Here is a 23,120-nt window from a genome sequence, read left to right on the forward strand (position 1 = left end):
GTTCCTGAAAAGATAATGGGGCATCGGAGTACCAGCCAGAAGGAGTTAATTTTAGCAGGCTGTCGCCTCTGATCCCAGCAGTGGAGCTGTGTTCTCAGAAAGCTGCTCTGTAGCCCGCCCATGCTGCACAGTTACTTCCTAAAACAACAATTATTGCAGTTTTTAGAAGTAAGCAAGCACAGAGTAACTGGAAGGGAGGTGAGGGTGAAAGGAGTCAATTACAAATAATAACTGATGGGTAGAATGCTTTGTGGCAAAATACTTTACAGCAAGTGCTTACCCAGAGCTGTGACTACCTAGTCAGCTGGAGGTCTGTTAATGGCACAGTGAGAATCTTTTCCCTTTTTGCATTCCACTGTCTTTGTTGGAGCTCATTTGCTCCATTTTTGAACTCTTGTTGCTGCAGTGGTTAATGAGGCTCAGATCTATCTAGTTTTTACTTCCAAATAATTTTTAGAAAACATATTTTATAAAGTACTGGGTGTAGTCAATCCCAACCAGCGAGATGCTTTCCATTATTAGCATAAATGAAGATCATAGACATGTGTGAAGTCTTGTTTGGCAAGCATACGTGGTTTCACAAACATTCTTCATTGTTCTCTTTCTGGTCTTAAAAACAGATGTCCATGTGTACAGAACATGTTGTAAGTAGGCTCAGTAGCCTTTCATAATAGGGGAACAAAGCTTATTTGCATGCCCCAGTCTGACTGTAGCTATGCCATCTCTTCAACTGGAAGGACTAAAAAATTGTATCCGTGTTATTTCTGACCACTGCAAACTTAAAACTGGTGATCTGGGATTTAAGCAGAATATTCAGAATGTTCTCTAGTGAATTATTTTATTCATAGAAAACTGTAACTGAGGCTTCAACTTTGCTTAAGGATTTTTTTAGGAATTAAAAAGTTTGGTTTATTCTTCATTAAAACGTTAGAGTACATGTGCAATTAATAATTATGTGCTCATGTTTAATTATATTATCTGGTTCCCCTTCCCCCCACTCCCGTCTTCCTTAGTTCATAAAGTCTGAAGGAAGAAAAACACATTCAGATTTAGGTAGATAGAAAATAGGGCTTTGAGTAATGAATTGGCAAGAAACTACTGAAACTAATAAATAAGTATTGTATTTTTGCCTTTATCTGACATCAGCTGGAGAAAGCAGCGGTGATAGGAGGAGGAAACCAATTCTCATGGTAATTCCACCCATTCCTGTAATTTGAAAATGCTCTGCACTTGAGACAAGTGTGGATAAATATCAAAGTTGTTTATGGTTATCTGGCTGGAGAGAGTGTTGAATAGTTTCCGTCTGGAACTGAATATTTGAAATAACATCTTTTTTCAGTTACCTTATGAGCTAGAAGAAACAACAGGATGTATGTGTTTCAGTCCTTAAGCGGTCCTTGTGAGTCTGTATTTCGTTTGGGAAATTTTGAGAGGCAAATCTCATGAATAAAATCCAGAGAATAGATCTACAGAACCAAAATTTATCCTGAAATTATTAATCATCTTGGGTCTGGGTTTTAGGGGAGGAAAGGTAGTTGTACGATTAGAGAGAACTCTCACTGGGTTTTGAAGAAATGCATTTATTATATGTATAATAGATTGCTTAAAGGAATGTATGTGAATCAAACTAGCTTTTTTCTTTTTTTTTTTTTTTTCTCTTTTGTAGCATTTTATGGTATATCAAGCGTCAGAAATAATTCATCCATAAAGCAGGATGCTTTTACTATGGAGTAATTGTTAGCAAATTGTGTCCAAGAGAGGATAAGAGGTCTCTGAGGACCGGACTCAGAGGATGCAGTGGGAGAGTCCATATTACTAATGGGTTGGTGTAATTCTTGGCGTAGATCCACCTCTACATTTTGAAAGTCTATTCTTTTAGAATACAGATGGAAGCTGTTAAGTATGTGCTGTGTGTGCTTTTCCATCTCCATGAAGAGCATGCAACAAAAATCCTCCTGAAACTGAGCTCATGTATTAGCTATATAGTTACATATGCAAAGGTACTGCTTTCCTGACCTCTGTGTCCTTCCTCACTGTTCTTGCAACATGGTTTCTTACGATCCTTACGATGCAGGACTTGCAAGAGAGTTAGATGAAGGTGCTTTCTCGTGACTAGTAAAGACTGAACTACCTGTCAGGTACTGCCAACTTGTTTGCCTTGCACTTGCACATGTGATACAGCTGCTTCTCTTGTGTCAACACTAGCAATCACACAGGCAGCCAGACCAGGGAGTTGATCCAGCACAAAATGCTATATCCTTCCATCCCTTCCACCCCCAAAAAAATAAAAGTTTTCAGGTATAGGAGCTTATGCAAGAGGGATACCGGTGTCATTTCATGACTGCCATCCCTACTCATGATCCTGAACATTTGAGCCTCAAGGTTTTTGCTCTAAGCTGGTAAGATCCACAGTTATCTGAACTACTCATAATTTTTGTCTCTTGTAATTCTGATACATCTTTTCAGTCATTTGAAAATGCTGTATTTTCATTCATGTAGCTCTTACAAGTTACCCGCTTTGTGAAATAGGCTGAGACTAAGCAGCAGTGTGGGTCAGATGTGTGTAGAGTTAGCCTCAGGCAGCCTTCTGCCTCTGATCCTTGGAAGACTGCTCCCTCCACTGCAGTGCTTTCTGCTCTGACCTGGTGTAAGTACTGCATGAAAATAGAATAATTTTAAATGGGTCTATTTGCCCCAACTCCTTCTCAAACTAGCTACTCAGCTCCAAGTTTTGAAGATATTTTGAAAGATGTAAAAGGAAATCATATGCTCTTCTGAAGAAAATGTAGTTAGGTTTACAATGCAAACTTAATGGAATAAGGACTTGTAACGCCACTTCTGTAAGAAGAAGAAAGCATTTATATATAAGCATTTTTTTATTTTGCTAAGTTGACTGTATGCCTTTATATCACTAGTAAAGCATATTCAGAAAGTTAAGTAATTAAGAATTAGCTTCAAAAAGATGAAAGGAAAATGACTAGTCAATACCAAGAAGGATTCCCAGAGAGAGAGGCACACCAGAAGGAATATTGATAGAACTTTGAAAAGAAGGGTGGAGTTTGATTTCATACTAGGAAAAATGTGGCTGCCTCTTTAGGTCCTTGTCACATCTCTCAGAATACCTGTAACTAAACATCTGATAACTACAGTTATGTATCATGGGCAGAAGTTTGTACTGAATGCATGGGCTTAAACTGAGCAAAGTAGAACTGCTTCAACTAATGTTTCAACTTAATTTCCCTCTTGCTATGTTACAGCTCTATTTTAAACAAATTACTTCAGTGGAGCAGCAGCACAAGAATGAGCTATCACCTTACATAATGAAAGTTTCCTCTAGGTGCTCATTGCGAGAGTAGTAGTGAGCAGTGCGTTCATAATCTGCCTTTTGAAATGTGGCTACAAGCAGCTGTAACAATCCATTGAATTTGCTCATCTAGGCCAGCACTGGCCTTTAATGGAGTTAATGAGAAAAACAGAATTTAGGTGGTATAGGTATATTCCATCCTGCTTTGAAAAGATGACATCAGTAATGCTAACAGTCCTTAAACTTTTCTTTGTTTCTTTCCTTGCATTTGATCATAGGATTGGATTCCTCCAGTCAATCTTCCTGAGTGGTTAAAAAACCCGACCACCCAACATATCAGCTACATGGGGTGGTTTTCCCTAAGAAGAGAGCTTCTTAGAGATCAGCTCTCTGGATGCATTGTGTGAAATGCTGCAAGTTAATGAAAAGAAGAAATGTTGGGTTTGGGGTTTTTTGGTGTTTTTTGGTTGTTTTTTTTTTCTTAATAGAAGAGGAACAGAAGCTAATTAAATTCCTTATTTTGTTTCCTCCAGAAAACCTATTTTACCCCTGAATTTAGGCTTATGGTTGAGTCTATAACTTAAAAAGGTGACTTGCTATAGCAGTAATTACTGTTGTGTAGAAATTATTGATACAAATTTCACTTCCCTGCCCATTTCATGTCTAAGTATATCTAATAATAAGAATTCTATTTTATTTCCTTTAAGAAGTTTGTTCTTTTTCTTTGCCTTTTTGTTTCTTTTTGATTCCTACTTCAAAACCAGTTTTGGACATCCAAATGATCCTATCATATAATTTTCATGTGAACATTTAGATAATATTAGATGGATGGCAGCTGGGGTATGATTCAAGGTATGGAGATTTAGATGACTGAGTTCACAACATCACTTTCCTCCTGAGGCCTTATTGGGAATAATGGAAGGAAACAAAATCACCAGAATAGCTGCATGGCAAAATGTAGCTTTTTGTCTGTGATGTGGGCTTGATCATGCCAAAAAAAATCAGCAGTGCATATGTTATTCCTGAAGAGACTGCAGTCAAGTTAACAAACATGGCAATGATGTTTTGCATGCATTTGAATGCATTTTTAGCATTCAGTGTATTTTAATTGTACATTGAGATAAAGTGTCACATCTTCAATTAATTTATAGCTTGCATGTTTTAAAAACCATCTATACCAAGGTGTTATCTTTCCCCTTTTAATTCAGTCTTTATTCAAGATTGATTAATTTGTGGAGGAGTATCTTCTCCTTTCCTAATCCGTTAGAATACTTGTCCTGAAAAGGCACCTCTGCAACAGTTTGGCATTATGACTTTAAATAGCTATCTGCTAGTCAGCGTGGACTGTGTGTCTGTTTAAAAAACCTTGCATTTCCAGTGTGACTGACCTTTATTAAAATCATGTGTGCTGTCGTTGCATTGCTCAGGTTACATTTCCATCTGAAGACAAAAAGTTTAAAACCAGTTCAGTTTCTAATCACTGTCATCTGACTCTGCTCTTGATAATGTAGTTATTGAGGTGGGATTGAACTCAGAGGAAGTTGTCTGTCATCACCTACAGTCCTCTAGTTTTGTGGTGTGGAGGCTGAAAGCAGCGTCATGACTGCAAGGGCCTGACTCTGCTCATTAATACTCCAAATAGCGTGTGCACTGAAAAGGTCAAGATTTTACAATGCCAAGCAATGTTAGTACAATTAGTTTCTAGCACTATCACTAGTATCAATTAATTGGATAAGGAGGAAACATCTTTTTTATATAAATGAATTTTGGAGGACTGACTTTTGTCACTGTTTTAGCCATTCCATCTTCCCTTCCAATTCCTTTAATTACTTTCTCAATTTAATTTTTGAGGGCTGAAACAGTATAACATTTGGAAAGAGAAAAGGACCAAAGTTATTGTAATAGCCCCAAAGCTAAACCATACATTATTAGTAAGCTTATGGCAGAGTTCCTAACTTGAGATTGATGTGTTTGTACAGCTGTTGCTAAAGCTGTGGCTCCAAACAATCGCTAGTTGTTCTAATGAGCTCTTCTGCTTTGAATCAAGATGGGGAAAAAGAAGAAAAGACTGTTAAAATTGCTGTTGGGTTTGTATGTGTATTTAGGTTAATGTATAACTTCAGTAGCTGAAGAGGAAACTAGTTTTGGGGTTTATTTTAGTACAAGCAGGCTTGGGATTTTCAAACAAATAAAATTTGATAAAGTCATTATTTCTTTTGTATCATTTGTTCGTGTAACCCAATACTAGTACTATGTACTGTCTCTTTGTATTTATGAACTTTACTAATACACTTGAAGATGTGCTTAGCAATTACTATTGTCTACCTTTTGTGTCTCGAAGTATGTTTATTGACTCACCATATATTCTCTCAGGTTTACTAGAGAATTTTTGGAGTTTTTCTCGTGCATCCAAATTTTTTAATGTGTTTTGAAAAGGGAGACAATTAATTAAGTCTACTTTAATCTTCTAAAGGCCACTCATGTAAATACATGGCAGAGGTTATACTTGCTCAAATTTTTATATTCCTCTGGACAAAAGAAAAATATAACAATGTTGGATCAGCATTTTATGTAGATTTTTACATATGATTGGTTTTTTTCTTCATAATTGTGAGGCTTGTTTTTATCACACATAAGATGGTGGAAGGGGATTTCCTCCCTTATCCATGTGTATATTCTCAATTTCAAAAGTGCACTGGCAGAACTATTTCCTTTTGAGATCAGATTTGCTCAAACTTCCCTGCAATATCTTAGTTAATATGCAGCCTTTTTATAGGGGTAGTGGAGGATGTTTTAAAATCTGCATAGGATAAATTCCTTCCATTGGGATGCTCTATGTTGCTGAGCTTTTGCAAAGGAAAGCATGGCATGTGTTGCTTTAAGTAACGTCTGAGATTATGATTTTTCCTAATGTAATTTCTGTGACTTGTTTCACTCCCTCCCTGCCCCTATGGCTTTCTCTCCCTTCAGTAGAGCTGAGGACTTGCTGAATGCATCTTTTTTTCCCCTTTGGCCATTCTGTTATCTATATTGATATGGACATTTGTTTCATATCTGTTCATAATCTTCCTCTTCTGGACTGATGCACAGTGTATCAGATAAGCTACTGTGCTGCTTCAGAGCTGTATTTCTAGGACTAGAGTTTATTTTTATCTATTTCCAAGCAAAAGCTTATTTTGTAGCAAAAAATTAAAGTAGCAGATGATAAAGCCTTATAGCTTAGTAACAAATGAGCAGAAACTAATTGTGCAGTTGCCCCAGTTAAAATCTGAAACTGCTTATCACAAATCTTGTCAATGGTGGTTCCCATTTGTAGTATACAACATACAGCTCTCCACCAAGAGCAGAGCTGCATCTTTGCTGCTAATATCACACAGCATGGCTCTTCAAAAGTAGGTTGTACTCAGCATGAATGAGACAAATAGCTTGTCAGCAGTCAGAAAAACTCTGTCTAATGTCTTAAGTGCCAGCAATGCCTACGAGGCCCAGGCCCAAAGCTTCTGCCTTCACTCTTTTCCTTCTTTGGCTCAGACTTCTCTTCTCCCCACCAGCTAGCTGCTTGGTTTTGTCAAAGGCGGGAGTGCTGTAAGTTGGAGAGGTTGGAAGGAAACTCCCATTGCCAGCTCCCACTGCTTCAGGAGGTGTGTTGTGCCCTCAGCCAGCTTCCTGCGGTGAGATCTTAATCTAACCAGCAGCAGAAGTAGTGGGGAGCACGCTGAAGGCAAGGGCTGTGTGCAGCTCTTCTACAACTCAACCTAGTGTGGAGGCAACAGCCTGGAACAGAGTCATTCCTGGCATTCACCAGTCCTGTTGCATTCCTTCTTCCGGAGGGCAGAGTGGGTGGGCCATGCCTTCATCTGATCTTCTAGTTTGGTCATCCTAAAGTAGTTGGATATTGTTTATGCTAGACATCTGGCAAAATAGCATATAAAGGCTTGTTTAAATACATATGCCTCCAAAACACCCATACTTCGAAAATGGGTAATGTAGCTGAGATTTTATGAAACATCTCAGTGAGACAGTGATCTTAAAAGCTACTGGATTTAAAGGGAAACAGGGAAATTATATTGGTGTTGTGGGAAAACTTTCATTCTGGTATAGAAGAGCAGTATTTCTCTTATTTTCTGTCTGTGTTTGCACTGAAGAACTTTCACAACTATTAAAGAAGGGTGTCACCTTGATATTCTTAATCACATTGTATGTGTCAGCCCCTAGGAGGGAGTTAACTTACTATGAACTTGAATCTGTCAGTGAAAATCTTGCCTATTCTAGATCTGCAGAGCAAATAATGTTATGTGCTCCTTCATGGTAGTGTAAAATGATGACATGTATCAGGAGCAATGGGTGAGGGGAAAGAGGTAACTGATGGCCCCAGCTGGCCCAAAGAACTCAATGGAGATTGCACACAAGAAGGAAACTGCCTGAAAATTAGAATGTGGACTTCTGTTCATTCACTCTTATTATAGAACCATAGACTGGTTTGGGTTGGAAGAGACCTTAAAGCTTATCTAGTTCCAATCCCCAGCCATGCGCAGGGACACCTTCCACTAGACCAGGTTACTCCAAGCCCCGTCCAGCCTGGCCTTGAACACCACCAGGGATGGGGCAGCTACAGCTTCTCTGGGCAACCTGTGCCAGTGTCTCACCATCCTCACAATGAAAAATTTCTTCCTAATATCTAATCTAAACCTACCTACCCTCTTTCAGTTCAAAGCCATTCCCCCTTGTCCTGTCCCTACCTGTCCTTGTAAGAAGTCCCTCTCCAGCTTTCTTGTAGGCCCCCTTTAAGTATTGGAAGGCTATGTAAAATAATGCAAGTGCCTGTGCAGTTAGTGGTTAGTAGAAATACACCTTTCCTGGGGGAAATAACTATTAAAATGATCAGGACTTGCTTTGATCTGTAGAGGGGTAAGAAAGGGTGGTTCAGTGCACTGACATAGAGTGAGAACTTGACTGAGATACAGCTCTATATAACATAAATTTGTCCCTGGCATGCCCTGCCAGGCACACGGATGTAGCTGTCTTTAAATCTGAGCAAACAGGTGGTCAAAAGAGTAGAGCTGAAATCAAGATGTTGCCTGTTAAAATATAAGCTGTGTACAGGGAAGCTGAGACTTAATCTATTAAAAGCTTGTGGTTTTCACAAACTGTGAAGCTAAACTTCAGCAGTGTGCATAACTTCTAATGCTTCCTACTTGTGACACAAAATATATTTCTCTCCTGAAGTAGTAGGGAATAACAGCTTATTGCAAAGAATGAAATATCCCACAATACTATTCTCCCCTTCTGTAGTGCTGCTTTGCGCTTATAGTAATATACAAGATTTAGGTTTGGGGTTTTGTAGCCCTGTGGTCTGAATTCCAGCGAGCACAAACAGAACTACTTCTGTTAACCTGGGAAAGTTTTTTCTGGCACAGTATCATGCCTTCTTCCTGCCTAAAGAAGGAAAAAAAAAAAAAAGATAAAAACAAGTGTGAATACAAGACTGTTCAGCACTTGTAAGAGGAGGACTTTTCCCCATCTAAATTTTGTTGGTGTTTAGCTCCTAGATAGCAGTTGATGTGTTTACAGCTCTGTCTGTGAGCAGGCTATAATGCATGTGAAATTATTTAAGTTTAAATTTAAAGTTTAAATATAAACCCTTGATTTTATGTTTACAGGGTAGGAAAGCAGGAGATGATATTAGAAAAAAAAAATGGTAAAAATGGTAGTAAGTGTATTAAACTCTCTAGGCATATGCCACTAATTTTCTAACTCAAATGAAAAGTATGTTCTTTTTGCCCTGAATCATAGAAGTTCTTCATTACTTTCTCTATTGCAGTTGCAGATACATTTATTGGATGACTTCTCTCAATTTTAGAAAGATCTTTGGAATTTATTAGGATGATAGTGTCTGTCTTGGCGGGGGGGGAGGGTGGGTTTGAGGTTTGGGGTTCTTTTTAATTGCAGACATGCTTGTGGGGCAGCTTAGTATCTCATCAAGAGAAGCTGAAGAATATCTAGTCTCAAGCTTAGAATTCTGATACTAACACAATCAGCTTTTGATGACTTCGAAGACTTAATTATTGAACGCATTTCAATCCAAGTGCTCTGGAATAGTGTCTGTATCAGTGAAAATTAATACAGCTAATACATTAATCAGGGAAGATATACTAAGAACTCTCATCTATTCACACACTGAAAATATTACAAATTGTGTTTAAGCACTTGAAATAAAAGGCAGGAAAGATTTGCTGACCAGAGATGGAGTGTGTGTGTTCCACACCAAACACAAAGGTGATTGAAGGATTTTCTTCTATGTATTAAGTAGTAGCTTTCTGCATTCTGTGATTTACTTTTTTTCTTAAGAAACTGATGTCATGAAATTATTGCACTGTCTCTCTATCAGAAGTGAAATTTCATGCTTCTCAAAGGTCATGGAGGAAATTTCCCATTTGTAAGCCTGATAATACTCAAGCTTCATTGTCTTTAAATGGTAACTGCTTTAGTGGTGGCTTGTTAAAGTTAAAACACATCTAATATCCTTTGATGTATATTCCAGTATCGCTTTACAGCAAATACTCAGTGAGAGTAGTCTAAAGAAGATACCCAGCAGTAGAGAAGTAAAATTCCTAACACACACAAAAGTATCTGAATAGTTTTGTACATGGCAGATTGATAGCCTCCTACTTCAAAAGCAGTTCCTAGGCAGAAACTCTGCCTCTGTGTGTACACAGATAAAATAAACCTCACGCTCTTTTTCCAAACTTTACCCATCTCATGTAATAACGAACAATGACTACGCAAGCAGGGGTTTATGGGCTTTTGTCATTAGATGCTTGTAAACTATTTTTGATTCTCTGACGGTATGTTAACTTGGCTCAGATTGGGGCATGTCTGTAGGTAAATGTGGGCTTGGGAGATCACTGAACACTAGCTGTTTCCAGCTGGCATATTGAACTTGCGAGTACATGACTGTAGATCATGCTCTTTGTGTTTTGAACCAAGAAGCAGCTCTTGTCCCCAAATATTCATAACATACCTGCATGAAATCTTACTGATCAGCTGTTTAATTGCTCTGTGATGGGTTTTCTGGGATTTTGGTCCTTAAAATTGATGGTGGATGACAGGTCTGCAAGGCGGTTTGACTCACCAGTTGGGGTTACTAGGTTTGCTTTGCTCCATTTTTCACTCCTTGGCCATTCTCTGTTTCATATCCGGAGATGATGAAATGTTGTTATTTGATAGTTTGGAACACTTGGGATTTAGAGGTGCAGATCAGGCATCAAACAAGCTTGGTTTGATTCCCTAGGTAAAGGAGTCATTTTTTTGTAGCCCCTTGCACTAAAACCCTGAAAACAGCAATATGGAAATAGTTAATATGAAGCAGAGTTTTTCAAGTCATCAACTAGCTTTAACATGGCTGATTTTATTTTTTAGGGGGAAAAAAACAGTTTATTAATAGCAGATGTGCATGTTTCTAGTGTTAAGAAAGCTGGGAGTCAAATGAGAATTCCCATTTCCTTTCCAGTTTCAAAAATTTGCCTGTTCATTGGAGGTAACTTTATCTTCTAGTTCAAGAGGGTCAGAACCCATGCTGCCTGCCCTTTTGTTTTAGCTTCAAAAATGTATTTATGGACTCTCAGTGAACTCTCTGACCTCACCACCAGAGCAACATATGTGGTTTTTACTTCGAGAGAAATGGCAGTTTAACGCCTTCTTTTCTTATTGTGGCTATGGATTATAAAACAAAGCCCATCCATTAGGTTTTTTAAATGACTTTATTGAATTACAGAGCTGTTTAAACCTGAGCAAATAGCAATTTTTAAAAATTTGATGGTGTCTTGTGGGATTTCTGTTGCTGTGTATGATCATTATATATGTGTTGCATTTTTTCTCTCTCAAAGATGGCCATCTGTTGCATTTATCCTTTTCTAAAAGGGAATCTGACACTAACTAGAAAGTTTACTGTACTTGAAACACAGTTGGGGTTATCATACTCCAAATTTATTCCATCTGTTTTGGTTTTAAAAGTCCATGTTGTTCTTGGTTTGATTTTGAATACTCCTTTTCTCCTCTTAGCGTGTTTTAGTGATAAAATATTCTTGAGCAACCCTAGAAAAACAATTTGCTATGTAGTCATAAAGGAAACAAAGCCAATTTAGTGTAAACAATCCCAAGCATGGTAATCAATCAAACCAAGTCTGTATCCTTAATTATATAGATAGAAGTAGCACAGTGATGGGACAGAGGGAAATCAGACACACCCATGTGGCTGTTCTCATAGTGGAGGTGAAAAGTCTTTCCATGCTCTTGAAAATGCCTGTGTCTGATATTGATATTCCCTAATGCTTGGATCTGGCAATGCCTTTACATAGATATACGAACTTGAGCACCTAGGGTTTTTCATGACTGCGCCTCTAGTATTAAGTGGTCCCCCGAGGAAGAGGATGGGAATAAGAATTGGAGAATCTGGACTCCTATCAGTTGGGATGGGATGAGAAAATGGATAGTGAATGGTCTCACTGAGAAAATACTGGTATGAAATATTTGTAGCGAGTGTTAACATGGACCTATAAGGTTGTAGGGATGTTTTCAGCAGATTTAAGGAGGCGTGAAAAATCAGCTCTGAACTCTGAAGGGGCTAGTGAGTTGATATTCCATTCAGGTTAATACTGGTGATACTGAATCTCTTTTTGTTTTATTTTTCTAAACACGTTTTAGAATAAAATTTGATATTTAAGCTGATGTTTTTACGGCAGTGCAGTACTTTTATTCATTTTAAGCTTTTCCTTCTCCACCAGTGCTTTCATGCTTTGAAGAGCAAAGTGGAACAGTGCTATCATTTTGGTGTACTGCTTACACTTTGTCCACTTTTATGATTCCCTGAAGCCCTAATAATACTTCAGTATGTACTTTATATTAAATCATGCAGAGGAGAAGATGAGAAGCAGTCACATGCTGCATGCCAAATGAAAACTAATGCTGTGTGGGAGGATATGGCTAAAGTATGTGCTGCGAAACATGTCTGGCTAACATTGTTTTGTCTCTTAGATCCTCTCCACTTGAGCGGAGTATATGTGTTTCTTCCTGCTCTTTTGCCTTCTCCTGCCCACAAACTCTTGGCGAACTTGGGTTAAGAGTAGGAGTGGTACAGCAGAAGTGAAATCAGGCAAAAATACTGACCTTTGGCAGTTTCAGGGGCTCTGCATTGTACTGCTTGGTTTTACAAGAAATTCATTAGTTAGGTGTTGATATATGGATCAAAAGGATGGGTGAGAATTCAAGGAGGTGGAGCATAGGTTTTATAAAAAGAAAAATGGGTTTATTAACTGCAAGCAGGTTACATGCTGAGGGATAGTCATGTTTATGTAACAGTAAATCTTACGCAATCAGTTTCCATACCACCACACTCCCCTTTCCTTAGAAAGGAGTAATTGTAAAGGAAAGAAATACAACAGATACAAAACAGTACATAGTGAACCTCTGTGTAGTCTTGGTTGCCTTTTTTTTTTCCCCCTTTTAATAAACAAGTGAATGTGCTCTGTTTTGTTTGTATGGAAGGAACTTTTATGAACCATTATTGGGAGGAAAAATGTATACAAATGAAAGAGAAACTTGGCTGAGTGATTATAACATCTTCAAGCTTGGGAGTCTTAAAAACAAAGCATTTAATCTGGGCTTTAAGAAGCCTATTTACAAGAACATCAGCACTGTTTTCTTCTGTGTTCCATTTACTGAGTTGCATAAGGTTATTTGTTGAGATACCCTTCAGCTGATGTTTGCTATGATTTCTGAAAAAAGGCATCTGATAAAAATCAAAAGATATATGACACAATAAAGGTAAAGTTAAGTTACCATTTCACCTCATTGGTGAATGAGCAGTCAAACCAACTTCTTACAGAGGTTTAATAGGAGATTGTTTAGATTCCTGTGGAGAGCTTACAGGTGGTTGCGAGTTTTATTTGGAGTTTTTTAATAAGCAGACTACTTTTTTTTTTTTCTTTAATGAAGTAAAAAAATCTGTTGTGATGAGGATGCTTGGGGGCTAGTAGGCTTGCTTCTTTTACATATGTGCTGAGAACCTTTAAGCAGTAATCCAGGGGCCTTGAGGGGTACTCAAGATTTTGAGTTGAAAACCATTGTCACAGATAATTAACTTCTTCCTTATGTTTCCTGCTTCAACAAGAAAATAATGTGGTAATTCTGTAGCACAGCTATCCCAAGATTTAGAGACAAAGCCAACTAGTATAACTCTGGATCTGCTTTTTGGTAATACCCATTACTTAAAGTCTTGAAACCAGGTTAATGGCATCATAGGAAGTGTCCTTACCGACGTGCGGCACAGCTATAGCTGTGGCTAGACGAGAATTCTGTAGATGAATCCTGATTCTGGGTGGCTTACTTCAAAGTGTTAGCAACTAGCCTGTTGGACTGAAGGTATGCTTTATGAAGTTTGTTTATCTTCTGCTTTATGGAAACGTGTTGAAAGCGGTGGTTAATAGCAATAATTATATATGTGTTCATACAGTATAAGCTACAAGAGTTCTTGGCATCAGAGCTGATATGTCTTAATGGTCACATGCCATTTGGGTTTTATTAGAATAGATAAAAATCTTGACAAACAGCCTGATAGATCACAGTTTTGGATTGCCAGGAAAGGATGAAAGGATGCCCTCTTTGAAGCAGCTTGAATAGTGAGGGAAAAATAAAAAGTCTTAACTTATTATATTCACATTATATGTCTCTTTCCCCATCTCAGTTCAAAACCATAATTTGTACTTTATGGAAATGGAGCAGGCTCACATACTTGTGTGTAGATCCAGTGCATTTGGGTGCTCATGATGAAGTGTATTGCTACATCAGCGTGACCATGTTATTCTACACAATTCAAACTACCTCTGATCAGACTAGCAATGTGTCTCTTAGGGTAAATCTGCCAGAAGAAGTGACCTGAACATCTATGTCAAGCTTCAAGAAGGAACACAAGCACTGCATTTAATTCTCAGCAGTAGAAACATTCAAAAAAAACATTTGTGTCATCTTAATATAAACCATCTATTCGCAGAAGTATGCATACAAGAAGAAAAAACAACCCATATTTGACAACCCAGGAGAGTCTTGTTAATACCCTAGTGGTAGATAATATTCCCAGGAGTGGTGTTACGAAAATGTGTCCAGAAAAAAAGTATGGTTTTAGGAAAAGAGAGTTGCTGGTGGGGGAAAGCATTGTGCTGCATGAGGAATAAAAAAAAATAGCAATCTCACAATAGCTAACCAGTTGGTGTTTATTGTAAGCATACAGTCTAGTTCAAGTGACAGGACCCTTGGAGGGAAAGTAGTATGGACCTCATGTGCATGTAACTATGGCTTGAGAAAAGTGTATGCTCTGATTACAGAACTTCAGGCTTTGCCATACTGAGAAATACTGCTGATCCTGGGATTTGAGCAAATGGGCTTTTAAACATTGATGTGCTGTGCCTTCTTAAAAACCAGCAAAAACTCTGAGTAGAACTAAGCAAAAGAAAAACATGTAGCTGTTTTCTGAATTCTTCTTCTCTCTTTCCCAAGGTTAGGGGAAATAAATAAATAATGAACGAAACTGGAGCATTTATAATAAAACATGGTGTTTGAAAAATAATTTACTTACCTCACTGAGGCAATTATTTTTACACTTCATGTCCATGCTCAAAGCAGTATACATTAAAATATAAACAAGCATATCCTTCCGTAAATTTAGATGACATGGAAAGTAAAATCCACTATCAAATAAGCATCAGCAGTGGTAAGTTTGAATTGTAATTGAGGCAAGAGTGACTTTATGAAGCTTGACTGTTCTAAGCATATAAAAGCTGCTTATATATGGGTAGCCACGTGCAGCATGCACACTGATGGTTGTGGTGTCATTAAAGGCCAGGTTCCTTCAGAATAATGTGGTCGATTCATCCATAGATCCAATCTGATATCCATTATTACATACATCATTTTCCTTGTTTCTCACTTAGCAGTGTTTCGGCTTTTAAATGCTCTCCTCATTCTTCTTCCAGACTCCCTTTCAGTCTCCAGCAATGATGCCAGTCCTCCTGCTTCAGTAACATCACTTCAGCCCCACATGATTGGTGCACAGAGCTCCCCGGGCCCCAAGCGCCCTGGCAACACTCTGAGAAAATGGCTTACCAGTCCCGTGAGGCGTCTTAGCAGTGGAAAAGCAGACGGGCATGTCAAAAAACTGGCCCACAAGCATAAGAAGAGTAGAGAGGTTCGTAAAAGTGCCGATGCGGGCTCTCAGAAGGACTCTGATGATAGTGCAGCAACCCCACAAGATGAAACTGTTGAAGAGGTAAGTGTTCAGGGTGGCTTCCTGAGACTTGGTTTTATGTTCTTCAAAGATCTAAATGTTGTCAGGTGACTGTTGTTTCCTCAATGCACTGTCCCACAGCTGAGCAAAGCGGCATGTGCCATGTGCTCATTCTTGATGACTGCTGTACTCTGCATAAGTACTGTGCCCGGCAGTTTGTGCCCTTCTGCACTGAGTGTTAGTAAAGCTCTGTGGAGAAGGATCTCTAGTTGAAAAAGATGAATGGGAGAGTAAAAAGTCGTTCTTTGGCTTTGCTGTCTAACCCCACTCAGGAGGGCAGCTTTGTAAGTACAGGTGCTTCATGTTCTGGGAATAATCAGGTCATTCTGTATTTCCTTTCCTTTTGTTATTGATGTATCAGGGAAAATACAGGGAGAGCTGCTTAACTCTGTATTTAGCTGTATTTACACCGTGAGTAAGAGTTAGAGCACAGAAAAATTGCTGTCAAAAGGTAGTTACTACTGGTCAGATAATAAATATGGCAGTTTTCATTGGAGGGAAGGGAATTGTGAATTATACCATGTTTTGCCACCAAGGACATCTACTAAAAGTTTCCCTTCCTCCCACAGGCACATGCCCATTCTTCTGAGCCTGAAACTCATGTGTGAGCAAAGCCTGCCACTGGTTAATTGCAGACAGAGCCAAATTCTCTTCTGCTACAAAACTGTGGTTCATGCTGAAATGAATGGCATCTTCATTGCTGCCAAGGCCACAGCCACTTGCATGCTATACACTTACTCCCTTTTACCAGGCTTGAATCTCTCTAGTGGTTTTGGTAGTTATTATACAGAAAAGTGGTCTCAGATGCCCAGTTAATTGTTCAGTACATTTTTTTTTTTCTTACTCCCTATGTATTTTGCAGCAAGCTTGGAACATCAGTGAAGTTACACAGCAAATTACTAGAGACTTGACAGCGTGGTGAATTGGGATATGAGGTTTGGGAAGGATTATTTGCCTCTGTCCTTGAATGTCAAGCTGTAGAAAGAGACTCTCTGTGATGCAGTTGTAGCATTGTTTTTGAAATACCTGTTATTCTGCAGCTCTGTGAGTGAAGGAAAATCTGACTGTTTTTTTCTGCCTTACAGTCAGGCAAAGATAGTAACTATCTATAGGCTATCTTCTTTTAAAGACAGTTGAATTATCCTGTGAGATCAGTTGTGTTAAACTTTGGCTAATCAAAATCATAGTTCCTTGTATAATTGGAAGGACTGTCTTCTAACACAATTGTAAAAATTATACAAGCGGTCTGCTCTCGCTACTTTAAGGGGGAGGGGGCAGAAAGGATAATTTACAAAATACTTCATGTTGTAATGAGGTTTTTTAATACCCTTTAGAAGTCTTGTCTAAGTTAGAGCAACATGGCTTTTTACAGAACTGAACTTGTTACCAAACTTGCGTTTGCTTTCCACTTTCCTGTAGTAAATTTGCACCTGAATGGCTTGTTCTCAGTATCTTAATCCATCTGCTTTTACCAAACAGTGGAAACTACCTTTGACATCTGCTTTTTTCCCCCTCTGTTGAGAAGTTGCATTGTGTTTGTAGGATAATCTTGATTTGTTGTGAGAGGGGTGAATTTACAGATCAGACTTGTATAAGACAAGCTTGTAATACCAAGCTCTATGCTGTTGAGGAGGTAATAGAGCTTGAATGTCTTAATTTTATTTACAGAGAGGCCGGAATGAGGGGCTGAGCAGTGGCACTCTCTCCAAGTCATCTTCTTCAGGAATGCAAAGCTGCGGAGAGGAGGAAGGCGAAGAGGGAGCAGATGCTGTACCTCTTCCTCCTCCCATGGCAATTCAGCAGCACAGTCTTCTCCAGCCCGACTCACAGGATGACAAGGTAGGAGGAGGAAGCAGGGAAGGCTTTGGATGTTGAGATAACCTCTATTTGCACAAATCTTTCTTCTGTTTCCAAATGTCTCTCTAATGTACGTAATACAGCTTTATGGTAGACAGAAGTAATCACTTATGCCACTACAGACAACATTAAGAGGGTTTCCTGTGGAAAGTGAATGAATTAAATGCTTCTCTATTTTTACTGCACTAGTGCAGAATTTTTTTTACTAGCAACTTAAATGTGGAAAGGGGCTGCTTTGTGTGTTTGCAGGCCTATTTATATCTGATTGACTGATGCCATATTTAGTGATTAGAATGTCATTATTTTATAATCATATTTTGGGTACTGAGGTTAAAATTCTATATGCAAATAAAGTTTATCTGGAGAAATTAACAGTTGAACATAACCTTTTTATATCATAGGCTGTTCACCAAGCCCGACTGTTTTGGATAACCTCAGTTTAGGGAAAAAAAATTCCTATGTACATCCTTAGCAGAAAGAGCTGTTCACATCAACACTAATGTGTTTGGGTTTTTTTCCATCTTGGGTATTTTTAACTTCTTTTTTTGGGGTGCCTAAGAAAAAGGTGTACTAAGAAGTTAATATCCAAATAAGGGTAATAATTATTGTGGTTCAACCCCAATTGCTGGCAGCTAAGCCCCACACAGCCACTCACTCACTCCTCTGCCCCGGAGGGATGGGGGAGAGAGAAGAGTAAAAGTGAGAGAGCCAGTGGATTTTGAGATAAAGATAGTTTAATAGGTAAAGCAAAAGCAATGCATACAAGCAAAGCAAAACAAGGAATTAATTCACTGCTTCTCATTGTCAGTCACAGGTTCAGCCATCCCCAGGAAAGTAGGGGTACATCATGTGTAATGGTTACTTGGGAAGACAAATGCCATCACAGCGAATGACCCCCTTTCTTGTTTTTCCCCCAGCTTTATATGCTGAACATGACATCATATGGTATAGAATATCCCTTTGGTCAGTTGGGGTCAGTTGTCCTGGCTATGTCCCCTTCCAAATTCTTGTACACCTCCAACCTTCTCACTGACGTGGTAGGGTGAGAAGCAGAGAAGCCTTGGCTCTGTGTAAGCACTGCTTAGCAATAACAAAAACATCTCTGTGTTATCAACACTGTTTCCAGCACAAATCCAAACCACAGCCCCATACTAGCTACTATGAAGAAATTTAACTCCACCCTAGCCAAAACCAGCACATGATTCAGCTGTTTTTTGCAAACAATAGCATGTTAGAATTGAGGGTAAAAATTTTGCATCAGTAATGCAATTCTGGATGCAGGTAGCAACTGCATGAAGGAGATCTTGCTTGCATATAATCTGTTTTTCTTAAATGTTATCATATTCATACACTGAGATGGTTTATTTCACTTTTCAACCTGGATCAGATGCTTAGGGCATGAATATCAAGCCTGGAAACAGAGGTTTTTAGAATGGAAATAGTCTGGACTTGTGCAGTAAATACACCTATTACTTTTTTTCTTCCCATTTTGCTGCTTAAAATTTTTTATCTTTGTAGTCTATAGCACTGAATATTGTTAGTGAATTTTGTGGCTGGTTACTCGCTGTTCTCAGTGATGCAGATGTTATTAATAACTTTGGCTCATTTATTTATTTCTGTTCTTTTGTTCCTTTTCAAAACATTGCTTTTCAGTGGGGATCCCACTCATTCCTGAAGCTATCATTTTTAGGAACAAAACAGCTGGCTCCCATGCTTTATGTGTATTTAATTCCTACATGTTTTCTGAATAGAAAAAGTGTAATATAGGAGTGGGGGAGTTAATATAGAATCATAGAATAGTTAGGGTTGGAAAGGACCTAAAGATCATCTAGTTCCAACCCCCCTGCTATTGCTGAAACAAAAGAAGCAAAAATAGGCCAGTCTTTAGACCTGAGAGAATATTTTATCACAAGAAAATAGTAATTTTGGTCTGAGGCTTAGAAATAGAATAAAAATCATATTGCTCAAAATGTTACAGTTGCTGCTGATAAGCTGCCATTTTTACATGTCCCTTTTAAAATAAAAATGATATGCAAGTGTTATGAAAAGTTCTCCAGAGAAAAATCAATTTTGCTTATATAGGTCTTTTTACACAGCAGAACAGTTATGTGAAGGAATATGCTTGTAAGTTAGTGTCCACTCACTCCTGTATTTCTAGTGCAAGGTTAGACCCTTAACGTAATAGAGTAAGAGGCTTTGAGTAGCTTTCAATCCCCAGCAATTTCACTTTCACTTCTTAAAAGGTTAACATGAACCCCCTGCAGTAAAAACAGTTTTTGAAGTAGCTTAAACTGCATCCTGGAAAATACTTCCTAGAAGTCAAAATTTGGTAAAGTTAATATTATACCATAATTTTTCAAAACATATAAATAGTGCTGCTTCTGTTGTGCATTGGTTTTATGTGATATCTGTCCTACTGCATCGTGGGAGGCAAAAAGGTCCCCTCATGTGGCAGCCTGGGAGGTTGTGAGTGGCTCCCTGAAGTCCACACATCAAGACATACCACCGATTTCCTGTACCTAAAGCAAATGCTTTATTGTAACACAGAAGTGAGAAGCCAGAGCAAAGTTTTACCCAGCAGAAGTCAGTTGGCTCTATTGATGGAGTTAATGATTAATGAAAGACTTGCAAACAAATTCCCAGTTGTCTGCCTTCTGGGTGGAGTAATCCTTCACATTCCTGCCACACTCCGTGGTTTCTTGGGTTGCTCAGCTCCCCTGGATCCCAAGGAATGTCTCCTCCTTTCCATGACCTCAGAGGTTTGGCTTCCATCTGTGCCTGACTTCGAGCATTTCTTCCTCTCAGGGCTCCTCGTCTACACACTCCATGCTGGAAACTGCTTGCTGGGTTTCTCCCTGCCTGCCCAGCCTGCCATATAAAATGCTGTGGGTTCCAGCAGCATTTTATACCTGCGTGTGCTCAGTTGCTCCCTCCACCTTTCCTTGTTTTCTGGGTGTATTCTGTTCCCAGAGTACATCATCAGGAAGTTCAGTAGGCAGATTTCATCTGTGCAGCTCCTTTTTTTTCAGGTAGTATGTGATATAACCACATGAGGTGGAAACCAACCAGTCCTGAAATTTTGCCAGCAGTCGCACCCCACATATACTCCCTTAGAGAAGTAACAGAGAGAAGGGACCTTGGCCAGAGTCTGATTCCAACACTGCCAACGTTTTGTAAGGCTAAGCTGAGCTCCATATCCAAATGAAAACCAGCATACAAAGACAGCTTTGGGAAAGCTGGTCAACAGTCAGATGTCAGGAGCATACAGTTGCCTAAAAGATAGGCTAGCTGTGGGATTGCTCAGGTTTTGGTGTGCATGCAAACATCATGTGCTAGGTCATGCTGAGTTGTCTGATATCACTAAATAACATAACCATTTTCTCTCCTAAGAGCTCATCTGCACAGTATGCATTCATCCCTTCAGTAGAATCATTGCGTACTTCATGGATTTGCATTTGATGGCAGTTTACAAGTTGTTTGCATTAATTTTTGGATAAGCAGTATTAAAGTCTCAGGATCAGTTATGCTAATGTGAAACTAATTAATTTTGCTTTTTTGTTTTCTCTTTTTTGTAAACTCTGATGCAGCATTATGTTGACTTGTGTTCTGTCTCTGCTTTGGCTCAGTTCCCATATCTTTCCATTTAAAGTTGTCTGTATTTCCTTTGCTTACCCAACCCCTGTTTTCCTTTCCAAATAAGGCAAATACAAGACAAATTATCTAAAATCTGTATATTCTTTTCTTTTCTTTTCTTTTCTTTTTTTTTTTTTTTTGTGTGTATTGACTTACAGGGAGCCTCGTTACACCCATGCTTGATTTGAGCAGAACCTCTTGTGTTAAGTCATTATGTGTGCCATTTCTTTGACCAGTTTGTTGGAAACATTGCAGGACAGCTTACCCCGTGCTACATGATGTTCACTGTGCTGTTTGTAATATGAAGTCAGGTTCATATTACACCCTGTTTCCACTTGCCAGTTATTCAGTGATAAATGTAATATGCAAACAACTCTGTTTGCAGATTACTGAGGCTGAATTTAATGGCCCTCTCCCAGAATCCTTTATTGTGAACACCTTTTACCTTCAGTTGTATCTATAAGCTGGCATTTTATAGCTTGTGAGGCCAGAGATCATCTGTGCTCTACACATACCATTGGGGAAAATGGATGGCACAAGGAATGGTGAGCTCAATTTCCCCTCTGGGCAATATACCCCAGCTCCTTTAGAGAAGTAAATGCCCCTGAGTTTCTGGTGTATTTTTTCTTAGCTTAATGATGCTTTCTTCTTTATTTCAAGTCGTCTTGGTTCCTGTTACTATTCTGCAGTTGTTGTTTTGTTTAACAAGCAATAAAATGTTAACAAACTGTTGTCTGTTGGGTTGGTGCAGGTGATTTTTATAGCTATTTATCAGGCATTATCATAATGAGCAAGATGAAGGACATTTCTTTGGCTTCTGTTGCATGTAGGAACAGGAATTTTTATCCCAGCATTTAACTTCTGGGGGGTTACTTAAAATTTCCAGTGCCAGTTGCCCAAGTTGAAAGGAATGATCTTGGTGTTATATAACACTGACAGTTGTCAGTTACTTTGTCTGACAGAGAAGTGAAGGAAGTCTCTTGATCCTTGAGCAAGTACCAGACTAACTCTGGGATTCTTCTTCCTTTGTGTCTTTACATAGACATCTTCTCGATTATTGGTGCGGCCAACCAGCTCCGAGACACCCAGTGCAGCAGAACTAGTCAGTGCAATTGAAGAGCTCGTCAAAAGTAAAATGGTGAGGCTGACTGGCAGATGCATGTCTTTAAAGAAGTCGTGTCTTCAAGTCCCTACTTGCTCTTCAAAGAAAAGCTACATACATTTGACTTGTAAAACTTGATGCCTGTTTCAAAAGTCACTTTCTAGGATGGTGTTTTGTGTGCCCTCTTTTGCAAAAGCACTTATTGAATAGGTAAATAGTTTTGTAGAGATGCAAATAGTAATACATGAGAGAGAGAGGAGTAACAGAAAATATATGCCCTATTAGTAGAAATTCAACACAATCTTTTGTAAAAGGGAAGATTGATTGTCTGTATGTCTTTCAGGCAGCCTAGCAGTGGATATAACTTAATGCATACCATCCCTGGTGGAGATGTTCTCATTTCACAGTTACAGCCAAGGGTCAGCTTCCCTTGGGTTTTGGGCCACTCATATCATTATTGGGTTTTTACTTTCTGTACAGAAAGAAAAAAGATTACAGCTGAACCCCACCCTGGTGAAGTAAATGTGTCTTGCATTAAAGGCTGTATCACATGCAAGGAAAATGTGATACATAACTGTAGCTTAACCCAAGATAATGGGCTTGAATTAAACAAGTCCAATAAATACTTTGTAGACGCTTGTTCACATTATTTCTGCCATGGCTCCTCCATCTGTTATGCAAACAAAAATCTGTGGAGTCCATGCAAGGGAAAAAGTGTATCTGGCAGAAGGGGAGACAAGGACTCTTTCCTAGGATCTGAACTGTCATAAAGCTCAAAAGCAGCATTGACAGTGTAGAAGCTATTTTCTTCACTAAGTCAATATTTTGGTTAGTTAATGTGATAAATAACATGTCTGACAAAGAATGCCACTTCTCTTGTGTTAAAA

The 23,120-nt window shown here is 38.7% G+C and overlaps 1 protein-coding gene across 1 annotated transcript in view; it reads left to right on the top strand.

Moving 5' to 3' along the window:
• LOC104411671 (triple functional domain protein-like) overlaps positions 1–23,120 on the top strand; it is a gene marked incomplete at its 5' end in the record, with an annotated part of 141,820 nt that overhangs the window by 95,348 nt on the left and 23,352 nt on the right. The window contains 3 exon segments of the mRNA XM_010022152.1: positions 15,331–15,623; positions 17,310–17,480; positions 22,174–22,269. Of these exon segments, the coding sequence (XP_010020454.1) occupies positions 15,331–15,623; positions 17,310–17,480; positions 22,174–22,269 (560 nt within the window).

This window comes from Nestor notabilis, unplaced genomic scaffold (assembly GCF_000696875.1).
Source record: "Nestor notabilis isolate BGI_N333 unplaced genomic scaffold, ASM69687v1 scaffold1509, whole genome shotgun sequence".
NCBI classification, from domain to species: Eukaryota; Metazoa; Chordata; class Aves; order Psittaciformes; family Psittacidae; genus Nestor; species Nestor notabilis.